The sequence below is a fragment of the Alosa alosa genome, chromosome 1 (assembly GCF_017589495.1).
Source record: "Alosa alosa isolate M-15738 ecotype Scorff River chromosome 1, AALO_Geno_1.1, whole genome shotgun sequence".
NCBI classification, from domain to species: domain Eukaryota; kingdom Metazoa; phylum Chordata; class Actinopteri; order Clupeiformes; family Clupeidae; genus Alosa; species Alosa alosa.
This window is the reverse complement of record NC_063189.1, coordinates 109502-136976: the sequence shown is the minus strand read 5'-3', so window position 1 is coordinate 136976 and position 27475 is coordinate 109502. Positions and strand designations below refer to the sequence as shown.

The following is a 27475-nucleotide window of genomic DNA, read 5'->3' as shown; positions in this document are numbered from 1 at the left end:
ATCACACACACACACACACACACACACACACATACACACAGGGGCTACTGTCACTACTATGGAATGAGATAGCTGTCAAAAATATTCGTGTCCATAGATTTCATACACGCATACATTTGTCTGTAGTTGTGCATAAAATAAATATTTGTGAATTCTCGAATGAGTCCAGTCGTGCATAAAATATATTGTGTGTATTTTATCAATCAGAATACAGATGAAAAAAATATGAATTCAAAAATTACAAGTACGAAATCAAACTTTACAGTTGCCTTTCTTTGGTATGAGTACCTAACCAAGACAAGTGACTCAACTGTCAAAATACGTCATCGCCGCATTCACAAGCATTACTTGTTGAGAAAAGAAACATAGATCGAGATCAAGACTGCGCATGCGCTGAGACGAATCCGGCGTTCGGCGTAAACAACAATTTAGTATGTGTGATACATGTATTGTATAAATTAAATGAAGTGTCAAGTTCAAATAAACTGTAATTAATACATCAACAACTGTTCTTTATTCCATTGTGCACAAGTTCCAAGCACATGATGTGTCCTCTTGTAAGGGCTGAAGACATCTTCTTTTGGGAGGTGCTCTTCCAGATGACATTGACCCCTGATAAAATACAAATATAGAGAAAAGGACATTGACTTACATGTAGACTATAACTCAGCACAACAACAAATTTAACCCAAAAACAATCATGAACATTTTGCACAACATCTACATCAAATATCCAAGTGAGTTTTAAATGTGAGTGCTACCCAAAAACTGTTTATTACAATACTGAATCGGAGGAAAACGCACTAAGATCTTTCCAAATGACTGATGTTTTCATGGTTAACGTTACCAAAGAAGGAAAGCAATCTTGCAACTAGCATAGTGTCGCCTACCCTCGAACTCCATTATACGTTTTCTGTTTGTAATGCCAAATCATGTTGATTTGATGGCCACCATGGCTGCCCTAACGTTAGTAGTTAAAGTTTTAATCATTTTTCAATAGTGCCATTTAGTTGATGGAGATAATTATTCTGGCTTACTCACCGGGTTCCTAGCACACACTTACTTTACAGTTTTGCTTCTACGTCAAATATTTGGTGCCATGTCTTAACACACCAACATAGATAGCGTTAAAGTTAGCTGATGTTTCGCCATGCAAGACTAGACAACAGCATGCTAGTCATGTTAAACACTAACTTTTGGTTAATGTTCACAATCCACTTCTGACGAACAGCTTGGTCTTCAGCTCGCCTTGGGAATCTGTGTAGTGCTCATGTATGGTGTTACACAGGGGCAGGCTGTGTAATAACGGCGGGTGAACTTATATATTTTTGTTCCATATCTGTATTTTCCCACTGCTGTTATAACAGCCGAACACACAACAGCTATCAGCTATCACAAACGTTAGTGCCGACTTGTCAACCCCCGCCGGATTCGTCTCAGCGCATGCGCAGTCTTGATCTCAATCTGTGTTTCTTTTCTCAACAAGTAATGCCTGTAAATGCGGCGATGACGTATTTTGACAGTTGAGTCACTTGTGCGAAGTCGGATTTTGTACTTGTAATTTTTGAATTCATATTTTTTTTATCCGTATTCTGATGGATAAAATACACACAATATATTTCATGCACGACTGGACTCATTCGAGAATTCACAAATATTTATTTTATGCACAACTACAGACAAATACGCACGTGTATCAAATCTATGGAAACAAATATTTTGACAGGTCAAACCATACACTACACACACACGCCAAGGTATTACACACACACACACACACACTAGGGCTGTCACTACACACACACGCCAAGGTATCACACACACACACACACTCACACATACACACACATACACACTCACACATACACACTAGGGATGTCACTACACACACACGCCAAGGTATCACACATACACACTAGGGCTGTCACTTTTGTGGAAAAATCCTGTTCAACTTTTGAGATATAAGTGTTCAATGAATCGATTGTAAAATTGAGTTTCCATGTCTAAAGACGTTTCCATTTTCAACGGCAAATATAGGCCAATCCACGAACAACTAACAGGCATTAGGATGAACGTAAAAGGGCTTTGTAGGCATAAGCCAGCAATATTTCTGATGATTTATTGGCGTGAAGTTTCGTGCACAATGACAAACAGGAGTGCAACATTTTCGAAAAACAAAAAGAACACCGGACTGCCATAACATCAGTGAAAAACATTACTGCAGACTTCAACGTGGCTGTGTTTACGATTAGAAATATCGGTAACACTTTATAATAACTACACACAATTCATCATTTATTAAGCCTTTGTTACTTATTAGTTAATGGTTTGTTCATCATTAGTCATTTCTTGTTCATACATAATTTATCATCAGTAAAGCATTTGTTCACACAATTATAAATGGTTTGTTCATAGTAAATAAGCCTATCCAAAACATTTTTGTAAGTACATGATTTATACTTAATAAGTAATGAAACAATCACTTATAATGAAATCATTTTCTTATTATAAACCAGTTGCAAACTATTACAAAATGCTTTGTTCATTATTTGTAAAGCATTGTTCCTATGTTAATTCTCATAAATAAAGTATTTGTACACACAGTTATAAATGGTTTGTTCATAGTAAATAAGCCTATATCTAAAATATGTTTATGAATTATTGTTAATACTTAATAAATTCCACCAATGTGGCCTTGCCCTTTTAATTTCATTGACATGTGTAAGTCGCTTTGGGTGAAAGTGTCGGCTAAATGAATAAATGCAAGTGTAAACTTTATAACTCATTTGTAAATGTGTTGCAAGGCATAAAACGTCCTCACTTTAGATGAGCTCATTAACTAACCACTTGTAACTCCTGAGTTAATTATTAATTATAGTATTAGGAAGTGGTTTATAAAATATGTATCCTCACCCTAACTAATCATTAGTGCATGTGTATGTAACAACTGTTAAATAATGGAAATATTACTTAATCAAAAACATATTATTGCATCACTTATTAAGTATTAACAATAATGTATAAACATATTTAAGATATAGGCTTATTTACTATGAACAAACTATTTATAACTTGGTGAACAAATGCTTTACTGATGATAAATTAGAAATTACTAATGATGAACAAACCATTAACTAATAAGTAAAAAAGGCTTAATAAATTATGAATTGTGTGTAGTTATTATAAAGTGTTACCGATATTTCTAATCATAAACACAGCCACGTTGAAGTCTGCAGTAATGTTTTTCACTGAAATATCAAACAAATTTCGCCAACGTAGGAACTCACGACTGCACAGTTTGCATACCGCTTTGTCTTTCTCCATAGTGCTTCCATATCAAACTCCTCAAGTTATTAGGGCCTATCACTCGTCTCTCTCATGTCACACAGGTTAATCACGTTGTCCTCCATTTTTTGGCAAAACACCAGCAGCACAGCAGCCGATTGAAACAGCTGTTTCCGGTGTGTAAAATTGGTGGCAATTTTCTATCCCAATTCCTACTGCACTTTCGGAATTCTTTATTTTCTTTTTCTGCTTGGTTGTGAGTTTTGTTACATCTATCTTTTTCATTTGTTAATTAATAGTATACATATTTTGCAGGGCTCTACACTAACATTTTTTTCCAGGAGCACTTGTGCGCCCAAGTTAAAAAATTTAGGAGCACAGACAAAAATGTGGGCGCACAGTCAGTTCTGTACTTAACTTACACATAATCTAACATTACACTGCAGCTAACAGTTAAACATGCCAGTGCACCAATTGAGAATATTAAGAATGACTGACAACATTTAGGCTACAGGACACAGAATTTTAAAGATCAGTGCCTACTTTATTTTCAGTCTGTTCTATTTTCCTACATTTTGTTAATGTAAAGTAATATAATACATTGCCATATTTGCATTCAGCCTGTATATCAAGTATCCTGCCAAATGTAGGCTAATTTATTTATTTGTGAATCCATCTGTAGCTAATCCAAATATGCCCATGGTGGCCTATCTGACTGCATACTGCCTAAAACAGTCCATTTTCTCTTCCATAAAACCCAACATAGGCTAATCAAGGATATATATATATATATAGTGACTACTAGCGAGTCACAACGCGAAACTGCTAACGTTGATGGGAGGTGTAGTTTTTATGCTGCATTCGCGACGTGATTCTATGGTTTGCACCAGTAATGTTTCTCGATGTTGCGGTGTATTTTGTAGACAAACATTGACATGGTTAGAAGTCATTCGCACCAGTGCGCCTAAATATTTTTTTGCACTCGCACGCCATCATTTTTACTCGCATGTGCGAGTGAAATGGGCGCACTGTAGAGCCCTGTTTTGTTAAAATCGATTCCCTATTTTAGTTTTCAAAACTTGTTGGTTGGTTCAATCGATTGTGCAATCGATTTTCAAACGTAAAGTGACAGCCCTAATACACCCACACACACACACCCACACACACATGCCAAGGTATCTCACACACACACACCCACACACACACACACACCCACACGCCGAGGTATCACACACACACACACGCCAAGTTACCCCCCCCCCCACACACACACACACACACACACACTGTTCCTGACAGAGCCTGTTCTCCAAATGCTGAGTTGTGTGTTTTTGTTGGTGTTTGTTGTGTAACTGTCCTCTGTCTCTCTCTGCCCCAGCGGGAGGGTGTGTGTGCGGAGGGTGTGTGTGCGCAGGGTGTGTGTGGGGAGGTGTGGGCAGAGTTGCAGGGGGCTGTGCTGTTTGCAGTGGCCCAGTACGAGGGCTCAGAGGACCAGCACTACCTGTGTTTCCACACCGCGGCCTTCAGCCTCTTCCACCAAGGTACCATATACCTATACGTGTGTGTGTGTGTGTGTGTGTGTGTGTGTGTATCACTCACATCCAATGTTGGGGAGTAACGGAATACATGTACCGGCGTTACAGATTCAGAATACAAATTATGAGTAACTGAGTGAGTGAGAGTGTGTATGTACCTGTGTGTGTGTGAATGTGTACTGTAAAACTCTGAATAAAAGCCGTGTCCTAAATAGAGGCCTGCCTCTTTTACTAGTGTAGCTACAGGTTTGGATAAATAAAGGCCGGTCTCAAATAGAGGCCTGGTCTGTCTTTTAGTTTCAGTTTGCATTTAATCTCCTGAAACCCGCTATATTGCCTGTTTAAGCCAGAGCTATGGTGCAGATTGCGCACTCTTGAGTTCTGATTAGATGGCGTTAATAAAGACTGTGGTGGTGAAAGCTAGAGTTCCAAATTGTTTAAACTTTTTTCCGATATGAACTATGCCTATGCTATGTCCGACTCCGACATCGTTCAATTCATCCCATTTGTTTCAAATTTGCGCATTAGACAACATATTTTATGACAACGATAGGCCGATGGTAAACCGGCAACAAAACAAAAGGATTCACGAACGTTATTCTGTTTTCTAAATGCGTCCCACCATGGCGACATGTCTAAATTACCTTTGATTAAAATGTGTTTAATCCATTTAGCCTCTCCCCGCTATCTTATCTCACTCGATGAACACGATCATCGGATAGCCTAGTCATATGGGTATCTAATTCATTAGATAATATTTCCCATCTTTGCAGAGGAAAAGTTTTGTGTGAAGGGAATTAAAGGCCTGTCTCATGTAGACGCCTGTCTCAAAAACTAGCCGGTGCAGTTTGGCGATTGGGAAAATAAAAGCCTGGACTGTTATTTGGAGTTTTACGGTATGTGAATGAGTGGGGTGATGTTTACATATCATTGATGTGTGTGTGTGTGTGTGTGTGTGTGTGTGTGTGTTTGTGTGTGTTTAGGCCTGGTGGAAAGGGATTCTGGGCCAGTTGAGGTTACGCTCCCCAACAGGCCGCGACCTCATTGGCTGGAGCCGACCCTGTACGCCTCAGAGACCGCCCCTGAGCCTAGCCACACCCCCTCAGAGGGCCTGGGGGTGGAGCCTCACAGCATGCTGTCCGCTGCCGTGAAGGTGACGTCACACACACCAGAGCGCAACATGAAGGTAACCACACACACACACACACACACGCACACACACATATGCACACACACATATGCACACACACATGCACACACACATATATACACACACACACACACACACACACACACACACACACACACACATATACACACGCACACACACACACACACGCACAAACAGTGTTGGGGTTGTTACTCAAAAATAGTAATTAGTTACTTACAAGTTACTAGTTACTTCTTTAAATTGTAATGAAATGACTTTACTTGGTACTCCTTTACATTTTAATGAAATGACTTTACGTGGTACTCCTTTAAATTGTAATGAAATTACTTTACGTGGTACTCCTTTAAATTGTAATGAAAAGACTTTACTTGGTACTCCTTTAAATTGTAATGAAATTACTTGGTACTCCTTTAAATTGTAATGAAATAACTTTTACGCGGTACTCCTTTAAATTGTAATGAAAAGACTTTACTTGGTACTCCTTTAAATTGTAATGAAATGACTTGGTACTCCTTTAAATTGTAATGGTAAATGGTTCTCCTTTTGGATAGTACCTTGTTACTCGTTACTTTAGTTTTGAGTTGGTCTCTATAACCACACACACACACGCTAACACACATACACGGGGCAGCCGTGGCCCACTGGTTAGCATTCTGGACTTGTAACCGGAGGGTTGCCGGTTCGAGCCCCGACCAGTGGGCTGTGGCTGAAGTGCCCTTGAGCAAGGCACCTAACCCCCCCTCACTGCTCCCCAGCCCGCCATTGTAGCAGGCAGCTCACTGCGCGGATTAGTGTGTGCTTCACCTCACTGTGTGTACACTGTGTGCTGTTTGTGTTTCACTAATTCACCGATTGGGTTAAATGCAGAGACCAAATTTCCCTCACGGGATCAAAAAAGTATATATACTATACTTATATACACTCACACACACGTCTCTATAACCAGGGTGCGGAATTCAAAGGGTTAGGCTACGTTGTTAATAATTTAGGTTTGGCACTGGTCAACTAAAAGTAGCCTAGTAGGCCTACTTTCACGCCTAACAATAGCCTATATTAATTTTGGCACCTTTGCTAAATGTACCTTTAGTTTGGCTTTATGTTACCGTTGTGTATGACTTTAAACAGCGTGAGTCTTGATTTAATGAATTAGCTAAACATTGTTAGCTGGTAACCAACCACAGATAGCCTACAAAAAACGGCAACCCTCCGGTTACAGGTCCGAAGCGCTAACCAGTAGGCCACGTGTTTGTGCCTGTGTGTGTGTGTGTGTGTGTGTGTGCCTGTGTGCCTGTGTGTGTGGGTGCAGGAGTACCTGGTTGCCGTGGGGATGCGTGGGGTGACCTTGCAGCACAGAGTGGTTCCGAGCGGCCAGGGCTGGTATGACCAGGTGAGTGTGTGTGTGTGTGTGTGTGTGTGTGTGTGTGTATGTCTGCAGGGTTTCCCACAGAATTGGATTCAATTTGTGGCGGTAGCTGACCTGGACAACGGGGTAGTGTATAGGTCTAATTGAGTGCCTGTCACTTTAAGACGTTTGAGGGAACCCTTGCAATTGTAACACAGTTGAAAGGCTGCTGATGTGTGGATGCAATTCATAACGTTTTTCTACATAGTTAAAATAAAGGTTCCGCATTTCTTCTCCTTGGGACAAGCACTTTTGAATTTTGGAAAACACTTTTCCATTTACATTGGGATTTTGCTAACATTCAGTGTCAGAGTCAATAAAATGAGCCCCTTCAACGAAATTGACAAGCAGCTGTAAGTAGGCTAAGCATGCTAAATTCGACATCCAAACAGTATTCTAACGTTAGCTTTGAGATACTGCTTGATTTCATAACTTAACTTAGTTTAGTCTCTTCAATGTAGCCTACTATGTTGTGATAAGACCTTAGCAGAGTTCACTTCAATGCAGCAGTTTTGAACAAATTTACAGCATTGTCACGATGCTAAGCAGATTTAATAGCAATTTAGCCAGGCGTCTTCTATGCAATGCTTCTATGTGGCAACAACAATCCTTCTACAATCGCGGGAATATTTTGTTAAATGCACATGCAGAGGAGGGGCAGGGGCTCTTAGAGAGAGAGGGCAGCGGGCTAAGAGAAAGCGGGGCATCAGGCAGTGAGAGAGCAGGCGGGGCAAGGAAAGGTTTGTGATTCAGCTCAATGCCAATGCAAGGATTTGACCTTATATTTAAATTAAATTAAATTAAATTAAACATAGAATATTAATCTGTGGCGGCCGATTTTTATTTCGTGGCGCCCCGCCACAGATTAGTCAATGTATGGGAAACACTGTGTCTGTGTGTGTGTGTGTGTGTGTGTGTATGTCTCGGTGTGTATGTCTCTGTGTGTATGTCTCTGTGTGTGTGTGTGTGTGTGCTAGCACTGTTAAATGTTAAATGTACTGGTGTGCAGCGCCCCCTAGTGTTAGCACCTGTGCCTGCATGGTGGAGTGTAAGCAGGGGGGGTTGTGCATGATGACGCTGATGTGTGTGTGTGTGTGTGTGTGTGTGTGTGAGAGCAGATAGTAGACTTCCTGAATGTGAAGGATGAGGCGGTTCTGGGTTACACTCCACCCACCTCAATCAGCACCCTACACCTGCACCTTTGGAGCTGCGCCCTGGACTACAGGTACACACACACACACACACACGTGCCCTGGACCACAGGTACACACACACACACACACACACACACACACACACACACACACACGTGCCCTGGACTACAGGTACACACACAGACACACACACACACACACACACGTGCCCTGGACTACAGGTACACACACACACACACACACAAGAGCACACACGCGCACACACAAACACACACACACGTGCACGCACGCACAAATACACACGCACACACACACACACACACATTTGTTGTTGTTTTGAGGTGTTTGTTTTGTTGTTTGTTTGAGGAGTTTGCTTAAGGGATATTCCACCATTTCCACCACTATACTCTTATTCCAGCGTAATAATCAAGGAACACCATTCGTGCAGCAGCACAATGATATCATGCAGCACCTGAAAATAGTCCCCGTAGGCTAACTTCCAGCAACATGGTTGAACTGCAGCAGATGAATTGGTTAGTGACTGGATTATTACGCCTGAATGAGAGTATAGTTCCATGTCAAATCAGAAAATCGCTACGTTTCCACTTTTTATACGTGATGCTAGCAGGCGAGATGCTATTGGTCTAATCCGATTCAATGATCTATGCTAGGCTGATGCTAAAAGTGGTATCGCCAGACTCAGAGAACAGCTGGATGAACTGGAGAAAGGTAAAAATCAATTGTTTAAAGATGCCCTGCCACACGTATATCATTACTTTGTGGTAATGTCTGAAGTTCTACCATGGACTCTGTAACATTTTTTGGTGGAAAACATGCCTTGGTTACCTTGTTTCAAGCCATTTTAGCATGGTATTGAAAGCCTGCAGGAAGACTCAGCTCGATTTACCCCAGTTCTCATTAATATTCAACGAGCTAAGCTGCTTGACTCTGATTGGCTAACAGCTAGTAGGTTTAGTCCATAACATGACAGCCATTATCAACTAATTTTAGCTTCATGGCATGAACTTAGCTTGGCTAGCGAGTGCTAGCATTGTCCAAATGGGCATTAAACCTGCTAACCTGCCTGCTAGCGAGTGCATTAAACCTGTATAACATAGCACTTCCTTGAGTTGACAATAATGTTTTACTTACGGGCACTGGTCGTAGACTGCTGTGATGGTAGCCTACTGCTCCAGGCTTCAACAGCAACCTTTTTGCAAAGCCTGTGGCATTGTTCCAAAAAATAAACTGAAGCCATTTGATCCTCAAGTCTGGGTTCTTGGCCAAAATGCATTGTTGAAGTTCTAGCCATCCTTGCATAGGCGAAACTGTCACTGAGCTAAGCGAATTTTGTGGGCACGTCTCAACTGGGGGAGCTCATGAATAGTAATGAGCTCAATCAATTCCACGTCAATTTGAAGAGCTTTTGCAATTGGCCTAATTTTCCGCTTCTTTCTTTTCAGTGGCTAGAGCTGACAGAGGAGGTAGCTGTTCATTTCCACATTCAAGACATAGCACAAACACATATGGACCTAACATATTTTAAAAAATACAAGTACAGTGGGCATCGCTTTCAAATGACTACTTCAGTCGCGCATTACGAGGCGTGAAGCTGCGTGAAGCTTTAGTACCACTTTCAGCCACTGTGCGTCGCTCTGCCACTGTACATCGCTCTGCCTGCCGCCCCTTCTGAAAAATAAGGAGGCTACCATTAAACATAATTGTTGCCAAGAGTAATCCCAGCCTGCGAACTGAATAACAAAATTAATCATGCATATTTAAACATTACCTCGATTTAGGCTACTTGGGTATGGCTTAAGGCTTGACTACACGGTGGTAATGAAAATCGAAATCGAAATTTGCGGTCTACATTATTGTTAGTGTTGGGGGTAACACAACTACGCAAATCAAAACAGTGTCTTGTGTGATAATTAAGCCAGTAGAGAAATAACTGTTCAGAATTAATCTGTAGCCTTGGGTAGACTTCTGCAGAAAAACAATGTTGTTGCCGATTTAATACTATCTGGCAGCGTTTTTTAACAGGCTACTTAATAGAGGCTTAGACAACTATGACCCATGTTTTGGTTTCAGTAAATGAATTTGCCCTACTTCTTGACTGCAATGTAGTCAATTGACTGCTTGACATGTCATTTTTATTTTCTGTACAATAAACAAATACATCTGCTTTATGCCGCAGAATTACATTCATATTTGGCTGACTTCTGCAGACGCCAAAAAACACTGCCAGGCCATCCTTAAAAATTTTTCGTTTGTCGAAACCGACCCGACCCTGTCAATTTAGAACCCGACAAAAATATATATTTTTTTCCCCTTTTAGTCCGACCGACTTGCCGGTTGTAAACTTGCGTTAAGACCGACCATTTTTTTTTTTTACTCTAAACAACCAATATAAATAAAATACAATTTTTTTAGTAGGCCTAAGTATTGTGAATATAAATTGTCTACATACAAACGTAGGCTCTCTTAAATAAAACCCTGTGGCATCATCTGTACACCATTGGTTTACGCATGTCACACTATGGCCTATACGCTTTGTTTCATTCACACAAACATCTCGACTCAACGCTTATTACTTGGCACGAAGCTCTGGAAGAACTGTGCCCAGATCTTTTCCCATTCTTTCTCCCCTCTAGTCTACTTGGTGACCGTGTTGAAGAATTGAAATTGGTTGTGGTCTATTCAGCATTTCTCAAAATATGGGCTTAACCCAGATTCGAACTCTTGGACAGGGGACTGATAACTGCTGCGTAACAGCGGCTGTCATCAGTCGGCCTTAACGCACTGCGCCACAGAATTGACGGCGTGGGTGAATAGCCTTGGGATAAATAACAATAGAGTACACATCTGTTTCACCAGCACATTTAAATGACTTGACTAAAACCGTGCAGAACTGGAGGTACACCTGTTATCTGAGCAGTCTGTATGTCCTCATTTTGCGAATGCGAGGACGATATGAGTCTGTTGCATAGATGTCCGAGTCTAGCATAATGTTTGAAAACCACTGGCTCGTAATCACAATAATTTAACACACGACAGTTGGATAGCCTACTTCATCATGTCCCCATGCCTACATTTTGGTGAGTAGCATAGAGATCGTTAAAACAATAAAGTATGGCTCTCCGTTTGTGACATCGAAAACTTATATTTTTAATAGGGTAGACTACTGTCGGAGATGCTGACTTGCAAAGGTCTCGGGATAACACGTTATCTCCACTATCATCAGTCAATGCCTCCTTGATCAAAGTGGGGAATGAAAGAAAAAGTTTGAGAACCACTGGCAAGTTAGGCCTACCTGCAGTACAGAACACACAGAATATTGCAACAGAAAGTTGCCTTTATAATCAACTAGCATTCAAACAAAGCCTTTATAAAAGTGAAAAAAAAAAATATTCCATAACCATACAAATGTTTCAAAATGAGTAATTTCGGCTTTGTCTGAACTGGCCATTGTAGGCTAGCCTACGTATAAAAATAAACAAGTAGGCCTAGGCCTATTCTCTATCCAATGATATCGGCAAATGTTTGTTTTCCAAAGTAAGAATTTCACTTCACCATGCACCTTCGACAATGAATAGCTCATTACACTTATGTTACTGTTGAACGTAGGCCTAACTGGTATCATTACAAACATTATTCTATGTCCTAAAAACTGGCATTTTATGGCATTGTGTCATGTAAGGTTGCAAAATCTAGAGAAATATGTGAGGTGGTCAGCGGGGGACAATTGAGACACACATTGGATTGTGTTATTACTTGAACATTCCACACGATCCACAGCTGTGGTATCGGGGGCAGGAGAATTACTGTTAGCGCAGGCTTTATATAAAATTCTTCAACAGAAGGCCTGCCTCGAATGCAGGCTTGCCCAAAATAAATGCCTGTGGTTTGTTTACAGTAAGTAGGTTAAATAACAGACCCGCCACAATGTGCGGTATGATGATTTTTTACGAGCAAGATGTTTTTGGTGCCCTGCATGTTCTTAAATAACAATGATCATCAGTAGCCTAATATTCTACCATTGTTTTGTGTAAATGGGCTATGCATTGGGTTAGACACCAGGGGCCATATTCACAAAGCCTTTTATCTTACCACTAGGAGTAGGCTACTCCTAAATAGCAATAAAAGATTTTAGCTATAGGAGTTTCTCTTATTAAGTTATTCACAAAGCCTTTCAGACCTACTCTTAGTAAGGGAAAATGACAACTCCTGAACAGATTCTGGAGCTGAGCGCTCTAGAATCTTTGACTAAGAGTGAGTGAGTCTTCGTGGCTATGGATGACGTTATTACTCATGCACGAGCTTGACTGGAGTGACCACCTTGATTGGCTGATGATTGTAACGCGGGAATGATTCCAAACACCTCCCTTACGATGAGTGGCAGGTGACAGGTCTGAGAATGCGTGCGCTACACAAGGACGGAAGATGATGAATAACTGAATAAAAAGGCCTAGCCTAAATTAAACAAGAGTAAGGCTAAACAAATAGCCTAGTAGCCTAATGAAACATACGGATTGATGTAGTATCTTTGTAATATTATTAAATTAATCTGTTACTATGCCTATGCCTACGTTTGCAAAAGAGAACATTTTAATTTGATTCACAATAATGTTACATTTAATCTACATGTTGACAATGAGTAGCCTAGTTTTGGTTGTTGTTGGCGGCGTTATTGCATGTTAGTTATGCCTACAATGCAAAATTGCTTCCTCACGATTGGAAGCTCCTGTAGCCGCATAGGATTTCAAAACAGGCGAAATCCCACAAAACCGGTTTGTGAATAGGTCTGTGAGTTAGGAGTCCTCTCGACTTCTTTTAAGCTGTCACAGCTGGTGGGAAGGTGTGATTTGTTGGGAATCAGTCAGTTAATAGGCCTATATCGTGAAGCTTTTTCTTGGCATCTAAGGCACGGGCGCATCTGTGAGGCCAAGCCTCACCAAGTAGCCCGTTTGTTTACAACTAACATTACATTTAATTAAACTGCTTATAGGCTATGCCGAAATAGTTTTCAACATTTTGAATATTAGTGTCGGGTGAATTAGGAAATGTTCTCATGCCTTATGGCTGAAAGCTGCTTGGGACCACCCCCTGTCAAGCAATATAATCATACTAACGTGCGCACTCATTGTTTCAAAAGGAGTAGCCTAATTTCGGCTTTGTCAGAACTGAGCTGTGGACGACACGGCACGGCATGCCCAATTGAAAATAAATTAACACAACGCAACATAACACAGACCCCGCTTCTCTCGCGACAGTCACTGACATGAACGAAACACAGAACCCGCTTCTCTCACGGCAGTCACCATACCTGTCAACACTCCCGTAATTTGCATGGCCATCAAACTTCATTTTAAAATCATTGATCCATTCAGGTTGCCAGATTGTGTATGAAATACACCCTACACATACACGATCACTTAGTTTCAATTTCAACCGTTTTGTCATAGGCTAAAACCTGGCAACCCAAAACCCAAATAAGGAAGCGGGTGCCGACTCGCGAGCCTGAGTCTCGTCGTAAGCAAGCGGGCTAGTTGAATGGCCTACTCCAGAACTAGCTGTTGTGAAATTGTTGGGAATTTAATTGATTAACACATCACATAAACTGTTATTGAGTGTTGATACACTGAACTTGTGCCCTCGGAACCAAATCTGACAGCAAGCAGCTTTGGAGTTTTGGAAGTAGGCTGCAGGCAGGCAGCTGGTGGATACATAACTGGCATCGCGTAAAGGTAATGGTAAGGTAAAAGCAACGACCCGAAATACAGTGTTGAAACACGTGTATGAAGCGTATTAAATACCCCCAAAAAAATCTCCCGTTTTGGGAAGCTAAATGTTGACAGGTATGGCAGTCACTGACAGTAGCCTAGAATAAATGCATGGGGAAAAAAACTTGCCCATGACAAAGACATCGTAAAACACTGAAAGTTAATATTCCTTTGTCAAATGTGTTATGTTCCAAGTAGCCTAGTGCGGAATTCTGCTTCATAAAGTTGAACAAATACATTTGCTTATTTCACATAAAAATATAAATAGCCAGTTAGGGTCTACAGTGCAGAGTTGGTTATTTATAAGTCAACTTGGAGTGAACATACAAACAGGGGAAATTCTTTCTCTAGTAGCCGAGTAGCCTCAGGTGCGCACGTAGACATAAGGCCGAACATGCAAGCGCCAATGAATCGTGCTCTCACGACAATCACGCCGTTAAACTTAAATAGGTTAACATCACTCTTAGTTAAGCCTTCAAGCAAGGGAAAACGATGATTTGAAGACATCTGTTTCGTTGGAAGGGCAAGGGGTAGCAACAGGACAACACAGAGACAGGCCCGATGGCAGGGCTGTTATGAGAGTATTAAAATATGGGATATTCTACGGGGAAAACATTAAAACGGCAAGACAGCTGGGAAGTTAAAATCACGGAGAAACACGGAAAAAGTTGGCATGCATTGTTTGGGTCCCCGTGCACAGGGATTATTTGTCATATTATTAATCACATATGATTATTTGTGCTTATGGGAAAGATTGATTTAATAATGTTATCACAGTGTGTGGCTGTGGCGCAAAGCAGCGCGGGCGTAAGACAGCGACAATTGGCAGGGGAGGGTCATGTCTGTTTTAACAATTCTGTCGGAGGGTCATTGAACAATTTCTAGCAGGCAAGGGAGGGTCATGCAACTTTTGACTAAAGCACTCAAAATTCCTCCGGTGGCCCCTTCAATAAATAATGAACAGTCCCTAGATTGCTGCTGGGCTATATGTCTTGGTTCATGTCTAACAACTCATTGCCGTCAAAGCGTAGCCTATCCTCAGCGGTTGCATCCATTACAAACAAACATGCAATGTGAAGCGTCTGGGATTGGGAAGAGCACTAAATGCTCTACTGAATAAGCACTAAGTCAAACCTTTAAATGAAAAACCTTTAATAATCAAAAAAATAAACCGCTAATGAAGTAAAAACTTGTGACCATCAAAAATCGTTTATCACCTGTAACTCCGTGATAACAGGACGTAACAGGAAGGCATTTGGCTGAGCAACGGAGGTTAATATGCACTATATTTTTTCCAAATGATGTCTGTCTATCATCGTTGCTTTTCGGAGAAAACCAGAATGTTTAATTTGTCCCTGCGTTTCTTCTACGGCTGCAAGCGGTATTCACTCGCCAGTTAACCAAATATTTCTTTATTAGGGCAGGGCAGGCATATTTCTGGCTATTAAATTATTTCTAAACCAGTCTGCTAAAGTCTGTAGTGAAGTCTGTGTAGGGTTTTCCAGGCTCCATTTATTTTTACAAGACACCCTGCTCACTTGAACCATCTACCGGTTGTTTGGGTTGTTGCAGCGTCTCACTGGAAAAATACAAATTAAAGTCGCTATGATACCAAGATGATCCCAGTCCGCCGGACCCTTGAAAGTGAAGCTGGCCAAGTCGAAGCACTGCCCACTGTAAAACGGTTTTGTGTGGCACGGCACCTTTAACTCAAGGGGAGGTGGAAAATTAATGTAATTCCCCAAATGGTGGAATATCCCTTTAAGGTGTTTGTTTTGTTGTTTGTTTGAGGTGTTTGTTTGAGGTGTTTATGTTGTTGTTTGTTTGAGGTGTTTGTTTGAGGTGTTTGTTGTCCCCAATAGGCCACTCTATCTGCCAGTCCGCTCTCTGGTCACCGTGGAGACCTTCAGCATTTCCAGCAGCCTGGCCTTAGACCACTCCTCCTCAACTATCAGGTAATACACACACACACACAGAAATACACACCACGCACACACACTCAAACACACACACACACACAGACACACACACCACACACAGACACACACCTCACACACCACACACACACACACACACACACTCTAGTGTTAATTTTGTCACCTATTTTTAATTTAGTCTTAGTCTTAGTCTTGTGACGAAATGTGCTTTTAGTCTTTGTCATATTTAGTCATTCAAATATCATTTTTTGTTAGTCAAGTTTTAGTCGACTAAAAGTCTCGTCATTTTAGTCTAGTTTTAGTAAAAAGAAAACTAAAGGTATCTTAGTCTTAGTCAGTTTTAGTCAACACATTTTTAGTCTTTTTTATAACAAATTATTTCTGATTACCATTTGAGTCAAATAGTGTTTCACACATCTCAATTTTCAACAATATTGTGTCCACAGGGCTACTCGTCTGTTATAATTACTCATTCGATTTTTTTGTCAGTCAGTATGTTTACATGCACAGGTAAGTCGAGCTACAGTTATAGCTCGGCTGGGATTTGACCATAGACAGTAAAAGATTTGACTGGACCACTGTCATACTCGTAGACCAGTGTTTCTCAAAGTGTGGTCGGGGAATCACTGGTGGTCTGCAAGTTATCCCAAGTGGTCCTTGAGCAGGCGTGGTAAAATATAATATAGATGAGTTGTTTTGCAATATTGAACCAACTTGTATGTAAAAACAGTTCTGCAACACTGTCTATGTAAGATATGCCAGTTTAAATCATACAGTATGAATCCACACAATAAGCAAAGTGCAAAGACAATAAGCAAGGTGGTTCAGTGAGTAGGCCTATAGTGTAGACTAATTATAGGCTACTGTTGAAGTAGGTCTAATCTTTTTTTTTTTTAGCTAGGGTTAGTTAAGTGGTCCTGAAACTGAAAAAGTTTGAGAAACACTGTCGTAGACCAAAGTATTAATGTTTTACTCCGTCTCGCTAGATGGCGATATGCGCCCAAACACAACACATTCCCCAAACAGACTCTCCATCTTAGCCATAGCTAACTTGCTAGCGAACTTTCCATATTAGCTTACTTGCTAACAAACTTTGCATCATCAGTCTAACTAGTTAAATAGTTGACATTACATGATGAACATTTTAAATATGGACATTCTGGTGGATGTTAATTTGTATGAGAGAAGCTTCAACTTCTGGGTATGTAGCATTGTGGCATAAAGCTTAGGTAGTTAGTTTGCTAACTCTGGCAGAAATCTCCAGTGTTCTTGTTCCATGTAGTTTTGTGTTGCAGCCACAGGGTTGCAGCAACAGCACGTAGACTAGCCTACAGGAAAGCTGTTGCGTTTGAACTCATTCGGAATATTTTGAAAACGTAACAGCTAGATATTCTGTCTTCTCATTTTGTAGACGAAAATGAAGAGAGATTTTATCTTAGTTTTTATTTCATGCAAAACATTTTAGTCTCGTCAACAATAATGCATCTTAAGATAGTCTTAGTCAGTGTTTTCAGGACAATACTGCCGTCTCGTCATCGTCTCGTCTTAGTCATGAAAAAAAGGTCGTTGACGAACATATTTCCTCTCCTCTCATCTGACGAAATTAACACTAACACACTCTCACACACTCACGCTCTCACACACAAACATTCACTCACACACATACACACACACTTTGACTCACATGCACACAGCTTCAGACCACTCCTAACTAGAGGTGTGAATCCTCACTGATCTTCTGATTCGATTCGATTACGCTTATCTTGTCAGTGATTCAATTCGATGGTTGTGTGTTTGTGTTGTGTTATTGTGTGTCATGGTTGTGTATTTGTGTTGTGTTGTGTTGTTATTGTGTGTCATGGTTGTGTATTTGTGTTGTGTTGTGTTGTGTTGTGTTGTGTTGTGTCATGGTTGTGTATTTGTGTTGTGTTGTGTTGTGTTGTTATTGTGTGTCATGGTTGTGTATTTGTGTTGTGTTGTTGTTGTGTATTTGTGTGTCATGTTGTGTTTACTATGACTGTATTAGTGTGTCTTGTGGGTTGTTACTTGTGGTACGTTTGAGTGTATGTGTGAGTTTTGGGGTTGTTACTTGTAGTACGTTTGAGTGTATGTGTGAGTTTTGGGGTTGTTACTTGTCGTACGTTTGAGTGTACTGTATGTTTAATTTTTGGGGTTGTTTCTTGTGGTACGTTTGAGTGTACTCTATGTGTGAGTTTTGGGGTTGTTACTTGTGGTACGTTTGAGTGTATGTGTGAGTTTTGGGTATGCATTTTTGATAAATATGATCTGTTTTTATGATATATTTTCTTCAGGATCATATTGGATGAAGCAGCACTGTTTCTGTCTGACAAGATTAATGTTCTGTCTGTCAATCTCAGTCGAGGTATGTGAACACATACATACTCAAAAACACACACGCAAGCACAGTGATTATAACTGGTTATAACTGTTAGAAGGCCAGTGATTATAACTGGTTATACGTATTTCCTGACTGGTAGAAGGCCAGTGATTATAACTGGTTATACGTATTTCCTGACTGTTAGAAGGCCAGTGATTATAGCTGGTAATAACTGGTTATACGTATTTCCTGACTGGTAGAAGGCCAGTGATTATAGCTGGTAATAATTGGTTATACGTATTTCCTGACTGTTAGAAGGCCAGTGACTATAACTGGTTATACGTATTTCCTGACTGTGTTAGGCCAGTGATTATAACTGGTTTAAACTGGTAGAAGGCCAGTGATTATAACTGGTTATACGCATTTCCTGACTGTTAGAAGGCCAGTGATTATAACTGGTTATAACTGGTTATACATATTTCCTGACTGTTAGAAGGCCAGTGATTATAACGTAATAACTGGTAGAAGGCCAGTGATTATAATTGGTTATACGTATTTCCTGACTGTGGTAGAAGGCCCGTGATTATAACTGGTAATAACTGGTTATACATATTTCCTGACTGTTAGAAGGCCAGTGATTATAACTGGTTATACATATTTCTTGACTGTTAGAAGGCCAGTGATTATAACTGGTTATAACTGGTTATACGTATTTCCTGACTGTGTTAGAAGGCCAGTGATTATAACTGGTTATAACTGGTAGAAGGCCAGTGATTATAACTGGTTATAACTGGTTTTACGCATTTCCTGACTGTTAGAAGGCCAGTGATTATAACTGGTTATAACTGGTTATACGTATTTCCTGACTGTTAGAAGGCCAGTGATTATAACTGGTTATACGTATTTCCTGACTGTGTTAGAAGGCCAGTGATTATAACTGTTTATAACTGTTAGAAGGCCAGTGATTATAACTGGTTATAACTGGTTATACGTATTTCCTGACTGTTAGAAGGCCAGTGATTGGCCCAGGGTTAGCTGACTGTAGCCCAGAGAGTCAGACTCTTGTGTTTTCATTGGTCAGATTATGTGCAAGTGGTTGTGTTTTCATTGGTCAGATTATGTGCAAGTGGTTGACATGGGAACCCTGGAACTCCGCATCACAGCGGCCAAACGGGCAACAGCTGCTGAACAGGTACAACACACACACACACACACACACACACACACACCGACGCACGCACGGGCACACACACACGCACAATCTGTCTTTAACACAGTTTAAAAGAAAAATTGCACCCTATCCACATAGTCAACTGGGCTGTCATATCCACATAGCAGTGCTGCAGTTTAAACCCTAACCCAGTTATCTCTATTGACATGGAACGTCTATTTTCTGTATCGATTGACACAGACACTAAGGTGTCAACTGCACCCCCAAGAAAAGTGTCAGGTGAATTCAGTGAATGACCTTCTAAGTGAACAAATGATCAACTGGGCTGTCATATCCACATAGCAGTGCTGCAGTTTAAATGAACAGATGACAGTTACCGTACCAGTTGTGTAGCTCTTAAACTGTGGAATGCATCTCTGGTTTTGTCCGAGACACTTGCAGTAGTGTTGAAATTATAGTGTTATCATAATGTCACCATGACAGACCAAGTTGGAGTAACGTTATAGGCTACAATGCGAAAGTACTAGCCATGCTCTCATAATTCCCTCCCAGTTTTGTCAGTCTGAGTTTAGTAAAACTTTACCATGTTTGATGGCAGACCCTAATGATACTTCAGTTGCTGGAACTATCAAGAATAGCCCAGACATCATAGTCTAGGCATCATAGCCTAGACAGCAGGTTAACCCTAGCACAGCCTGCTGACACTTCAGCAAAATTTCCCCAAAATCACAAGCCTATACATTTCTGTCCAATATTTTAAAAAGAATTTAATGTGTTCTGTCTATGCACTGTTCGTGCAACATCATAATATCTGTAATGGAACACTTAGCAACACTGGAACACTCATAGCAACACTGGAACACTCTTAGCAACACTGGAACACTCTTAGTAACACTGCTACACTCTTAGTGTCACGCTCTGGGATTGAACCCGGGCCTCTGGATTCAAGTACTGACTCTTTACCTAATGAGCTATCAGCAGTAGGGTTGACTCAAGTGCAGAGACTAAGTAGACAGTAACTCTTCTTTATTTCAAAATGAAGCTTCTTTTCCAAAACACACAGGAGATCACAAAATCCAACAAAGGAGCGAATAATCCAAACAGAGGCAAACAGTATTCCGTACAGGGGCAATCCAAGAGAATAATCCAAAGCACAGTCCGAAGTCCAAAAGTACCAAAGTGATGCGATACAGAGTTCAGTAGCTAGGCTAGGCAGTGTAACAAAGCAATGTCAACCAAAGACTAAGCAAAGGGCATGGCAGGAGCAGAGCTTAAATACCACATGGTCAGGTCACATAACAGAGACAACAAGACACAGGTGAAATGAATAACATAGAATTGAGGCTAACAAAGATATGCAACATAGCATGTGTTATAACAAATGACCACCAGAGGCCGCCAGAAAGTCCCAAAACCATGACACTTAGCAACACTGGAACACTCTTAGCAACACTGCTACACTCTTAGCATTAGCATCTTAACATTGTTATTCACCTGGTCTCAGGAACACTCTTAAGGCCCTGAATTTTGCATTATAAACCGATCTTTTTTCCTCCGTCTTCCCTGGAACCCATTATCCAAGAATATTTAGCATTCGCGGATCACATCTCAATACGACTCAACCGTTATTTCATATCAGACCTATAGGTGGCACTGTTTATTTACAGAAATTGACCAAAGCGTCTGCGGCGCTGTGCCAAGAGCCATACAAACAGACAGGTAAGAGGCTACACGAAAATGGCTAGTGCAAGGGAAACCAAATTGTTTGTGTGGACTTATAGTGAAGACTGTCAACTGTAAAACTAATAAACTTCATTTTACGGTTTTGAAGGATGCAGTCCGTCCTTTATTTGGCTAACGCCCAGATACACATAATCTCCTTTACTTTCTTTGGTTGTAGGATAGTCCACAATTCCACATTAAGCTGGCGTAGCCTACCCAAGGATTCTAGGCTATTCGATGCATACATTTATAATAATATTGCTATAATACCTTCCGTTAGTAACAGTCGATACTTTGCCTGCATCCGTCGGCATTCGCATTTAGTGCGCGTCTACCATAAGCTTAACATGAGTTCCTAAGCGTCTTTGTATGCTCATATCGGCTTCACTAGACTATGAATGCATTTATTTATGTTGTAAGACATGTAAAATAAATGAATGACACCCGGCACCTTCGCGCAAGTGAATTTAAACTTACGCCAGCACTTCCCTAACTTCTGACTAGTTCTCTGCAGCATCACTGGCCATTAGCTAGAATGCATAAAAAACACTAGGAAAAACACTGTTCCAGTCCACCCAAGTCATAAGCTATTGAAGCTGCGCTAACTGGTTAATGATATTTATCCTACTGGGCGGTGTAATCGTAGGTAATGTCATGTGTGAAAACTAGTATTGTTAAGGCAATACTATAGGGAGTGTCAAGTCAGGGCGAGCTGAGGTGTAGCGATGACATCGCTGTATCAAGGATATCGCGGTTTTGCCGTCCAAACGAACTCATAGGGGCTACGGTTTCCAGATTTTTCCCACTTACAGGACCAGGTTTCGAAAGAGTCGCGGTTTAGGGCGTGCGTTTATGGATTAAATTTGGATGGGCCAAGGCCAGAAACAAAACTGAATAGATTTAACCCAAAAGCGTCTCCGATGTGGTGAGGGCCTTAGCAACACTGCTATCCTCCTGGTCTTTTAGCCTTAGAATTCTTTGTGAATCACGACCCTGGTCTCAGGAACACTCTTAGTAACATTGTTATTCTCCTGGTCTCAGGAACACTCTTAGTAACATTTGAATGGACACTATTGTTTATTATTGCTTTTCCCCTCATTTTCATTGCTTATTTTATTAAGCTATTTATTGAATTGACATTGTTTATTATTGCTATTATCTTTATTATAGTTTGACCAACATTCTAATCTGTTCCCTGTTATATTTTAAATATTATGTTGTTTTTTTGTATTTGTGTGTCGCTTTGGACAAAGGCGTCTGCAAAGTCCCATAACCATAACACTGGAAAACTCTTAATACTGTTAGCAACACTGTTATCCTCCTGGTCAGTCAGGAACACTTTTAGTAACACTGTTAGCAACACTGTTATCCTCCTGGTCAGTCAGGAACACTGTTAGCAACACTGTTATTCTCCTGGTCAGTCAGGAACACTTTTAGTAACACTGTTATCCTCCTGGTCAGTCAGGAACACTTTTAGTAACACTGTTATCCTCCTGGTCACTCTTAGTAATAACACTGTTATCCTCCTGGTCAGTCTTAGGAACACTGTTATCCTCCTGGTCACTCCCAGTAACACTGTTATCCTCCTGGTCAGTCAGGAACACTGTTAGCAACACTTTTAGTAACACTGTTATTCTCCTGGTCAGTCAGAGCCACGGTTCGAGCTGCGCTGCTCCAGTGATGTCATCCACATCCGGATATATATGACTGGGTGTTTGTATCATGAGACCTCATCGGTATCGCGTGGCTATGAGACCTACTGCCCCCCAGTGGATCGGAAGCCAGCAGCGGTGCCCAACCCAAGGCCAAGGTGAGGGGGAGGAGCCAGGAGCAGATCCCACGACTTCCTGTTAAGGCGGCTGGCGGGCTAAGGCTAGGATTATTGGTTATGCTGTGCTATCCGGGCAGTTATGGAGTTATGGATAACGGTGGTTAACCGAACAATGATATGTTTATGATTAACAATTGGCACTGGGGAGGCTATCTTCAAAGATTAAAGTTGTTGTGTGGAAACGGTGGTAGGCTAATGCTGGGATTAAGGGGTGTTGTAAACTGGTAGGCTGTCTTCAGGATTAAAGTTATTATAAAACCTTGGCAGACGATACTTCAAAGATTGGGATATTAGCACTAGTAGACGAGTAGCACAAATTAGAACAAAGGTGTTTGTTAGCGCTAGTGAACTGATGCTTCAGGGTAAAGGTGCTGTTAAAGCGGCTATTGGCACTAGTGGGCGATACTGGGGCAAAGGGGTTAACTGTTACAATTAGCGAATGATGCTGGGATTAGTGGACTGTTGGCGCTTGTGAACTGATAACTGGAGACGAGGTGTTGTTGCCACTGGTAAGGCAATTCTGGGCCCTGAAGTTGTTGTTAGCACTAACGCAGACGATGTTGGGCAGGGTGTTGTTAGCGCCAGCGAACTGATACTGGGCCTGGTGCTTTCGTTAGCGCAGCGGGCAATGCTGGACCTGGGATTCTTTAGCACTGGCGAACGATGCTGGGATTGGTGAACAATTAACTGGCTTAGCGAGACGATCGCTAGGATTAGTAGATGTTAGCACTAGCGGGTGCTCTCAGGTTTGAGGATCCAGTCTGTTCTGTCTCTATCGGTCGGGCCGTCGTTCAGACACGCTTTTAGCGGTGAACGACAGATGCTGCAGAGACTGATGAATTGATGCCATGGAGGAGCCGGACAGAGTCGGACACACACCAATGGCGGTACGCACACACACGCACGGCCAACCGGTACGCACGCACAATGATGGTGCACGCACGCACACGCACGCACGCACACGCACGCAATGGCGATTTTTACGGCCAACCAGTGCAAACGCACACATTGATGGTGCACACACACACACACACACACACACACACACACACAATGGCGGTACATGCACTTTAGTAGCCGTTACACACACACAATAGCGGTGCACACACACTTTGCAATGGCGGTGCCACGGACACACACACAATGGCGGTGCACACACACACGCACGCACACGCATTAGCGGTGCACACACGCACACGCACGCACACACGCAATGGCCGGTGCGCACGCACACGCACACACACACACGCACACACAGTAGCGGTTACCGCACAGACACACACACACACACACACAGTAGCGGTACCGCACGCACGCACGCACACACGCACACGGTAGCGGTGCACACAGACCTGCACACACACACACAGTAGCGGGTGCACGCACACGCACACACGCACACGGTAGCCCGGTGCACACACGCACACGCACGCACTGGCCCAGCCGGTTACGGACACACACACACACGCAGTAGCGGTACACACGCACACCTTTACGGTAGCGGTGCACGGACACGCACGCACACACGCAGTAGCGGTACGCACGCACACACGGTAGCGATTTTTACGCACACACACACACGGTAGCCCGGTGCACGGACGCACGCACGGTAGCGATTTACACACACACACACACACACACGCACGCACACACACACACACACGCACACAGTATTAGCGGTTACACACACACATGCACACACACAGTAGCGGTGGACACACACACACGCACGCACCTGGACAGTAGCCGGTGCACACGGACCGCATGCACACACGCACACGCAGTAGCGGTACGCACGCACGCACATTGGCGGTGCACGCACGCACACATTGTGGGTTGCACGGACGCACGCACGCACGCACGCACGCACACATTAGCGATTTTACACACACGCACACACAGTAGCCGGTGAACGCACACACACACACACATTAGCGGTGCACAGACACATACACACACGCACAGCCCAGCGGTGCCCACGCACATGCACGTACACATGCACGCACGCACGCACGCACGCGGCTGGCGTTTTACGGACGCACGCACATTGGCGGTGCACGCACGCACGCACACACAGTAGCGGTGCACGGACACACACACACACACACGCAGTAGCGGTTGCACACACACACACACACACAACCCGCACCCACGCACACGCACACACACACACACGCAATTGTGATTGCACACACACAGTAGCGGTGGACACACACACACACACACGCACACACACACACAGTAGCGGTTACACACAGACCACACACACACACACACTGAGCCGCTGGGACACACACACACACACACACACACAGCCCAACGGTACACACACACACACACACACAGCCCAACGGTAGACACACACACACACACACACACACACAGCCCAACGGTACACACAGACACATACACACACACACACAGCCCAACGGTACACACACACACACACACATACACACACACACACACACACACACACACACACACACACACACAGCCTTGGTACACACACAGACACACACATACACCCCACACACACACAGCCCAGCGATGCGCATACACACTTTAAACAGGTATTATTTCAGTCAGTTAATGGAGCATTGCAATAGTCTATCCTTGGTGACAAAGCATGGATTTATCATGGATTAATTTTTCAGCGTCTGGTGAGGATCTTTTTGAAATGTTCATACGTGGTAAAAATAAGTTTTAGTGATCTGGTTTATGTGATTGTTTAGTGATAGGTCTGGTCAATTATAACTCTCGGTTTTTTTAAGTATACTCTTTTTTGATCCCGTGAGGAAATTTGGTCTCTGCATTTATCAATCGTGAATTAGTGAAAACACTCAGCACACAGTGAACACACACAGTAGGGTGAAGCACACACTAATCCCAGCGCGGTGGGCTGCCTGCTGGCGGCTCGGGGAGCAGTGAGGGGTTAGATGCCTTGCTCAAGGGCACTTCAGCCATTCCTGCTGGTGGGTGTTGAACCGGCAACCCCTCCGGTTACAAGTCGAGGCCCTAACCAGTAGGTGCATTGCCCCTCAAACATAAAAAAACAAAAGCAGGAAGTTGTTGCGTCATCGTTTTTTATATCTCTTATACATGTGTCAAGTTTGGCTGAGGTTAATTCATCAGGTTTATGGAGAGAGGTATAATTGTGTATCATCTGCATAAGAATGGAGAATTAATACAAGGATACAAAGGAAGTTTATTGTCACATGCATATAGTTACTGGAAGTAAGAAATGCAGTGGGGAGTATGTCTGGTGTCAACCTATTTGTGCATTAATGGGGGGGGGGGGTAAAAGTGCAGTAGAAGAGGGTTTAGTAGAGTTAAGTGGCAAGGGCTGCATAAAAGGTGGTGGAGGATTGGGATTGGGTGGGGGGCATAACAAGGAACACCCAAGAGCAACAAGGGAGCAAAGGAAAAACTCCCCTTACAAGGAAAGAAACAGGGCAGATCCACTGGCTCAAGGGGCTAACCAACTACCAGGGGGTCTTGGTGTGTGTGTTAGAGAGGATGACAGAGGAGATGGGATAGTGTGCTGTGTATGTAGAGGAGCAGTGTGTGCAATATGTGTGTTGGGGAAACTTTTCCTCATAGAGACAATAATACTGTGTGTGACAGGAAAGGCAGTCTTGCTATAAAGTATGTTGGGGGATATTGTTGGAGAAAGCTTCCTGATGAAATAATGTGCTGTGTAATATTGATGACCCAAAATGTTAGAGAGGGCAAGGGACTTTAGCCACAAGCAAGTACTGTATGTATGATGTATGTGAGTGATGACCGTGAAAGATGTGTGTTGGAGTATGTAGAGGATGTGTGTTGGAGAAGAATCCTGAAAGACAATGTGCTATTAATATGTAGAGGGGGGCAGTGTGCAGCAAGTATGTAAAAGGAAAACTTACTGCCTTAAGCAGTGTGCTAACATGTATGTGTGAAGTGATGATAACAGTGATGATGTAAGTGTGTGTATGAAAGGGATAAGGGGAGCAGAAAAAGCTAGGCAATCAAGGACATGGGTAGATGGAGGAGAAATCAAAATAATAAATAAAAAGTTCTATGGAGATGTGCAAAGTTGGAGAAAGTCAGATATGTGTTGTGTGTGTGTTTTTGGCGTGTGATGAAATAAGAAAATAAATAAAG

At 42.2% G+C, this 27475-nt stretch overlaps 1 protein-coding gene across 1 annotated transcript in view; it reads left to right on the top strand.

The window, feature by feature from the left end:
- The window catches only part of atg2b (autophagy related 2B), a 154532-nt gene that overhangs the window by 94149 nt on the left and 32908 nt on the right, over window positions 1-27475 (top strand). The window contains 8 exon segments of the mRNA XM_048249342.1: window positions 4664-4826; window positions 5804-6006; window positions 7298-7378; window positions 8512-8618; window positions 16193-16285; window positions 18580-18650; window positions 19721-19797; window positions 23145-23308. Of these exon segments, the coding sequence (XP_048105299.1) occupies window positions 4664-4826; window positions 5804-6006; window positions 7298-7378; window positions 8512-8618; window positions 16193-16285; window positions 18580-18650; window positions 19721-19797; window positions 23145-23308 (959 nt within the window).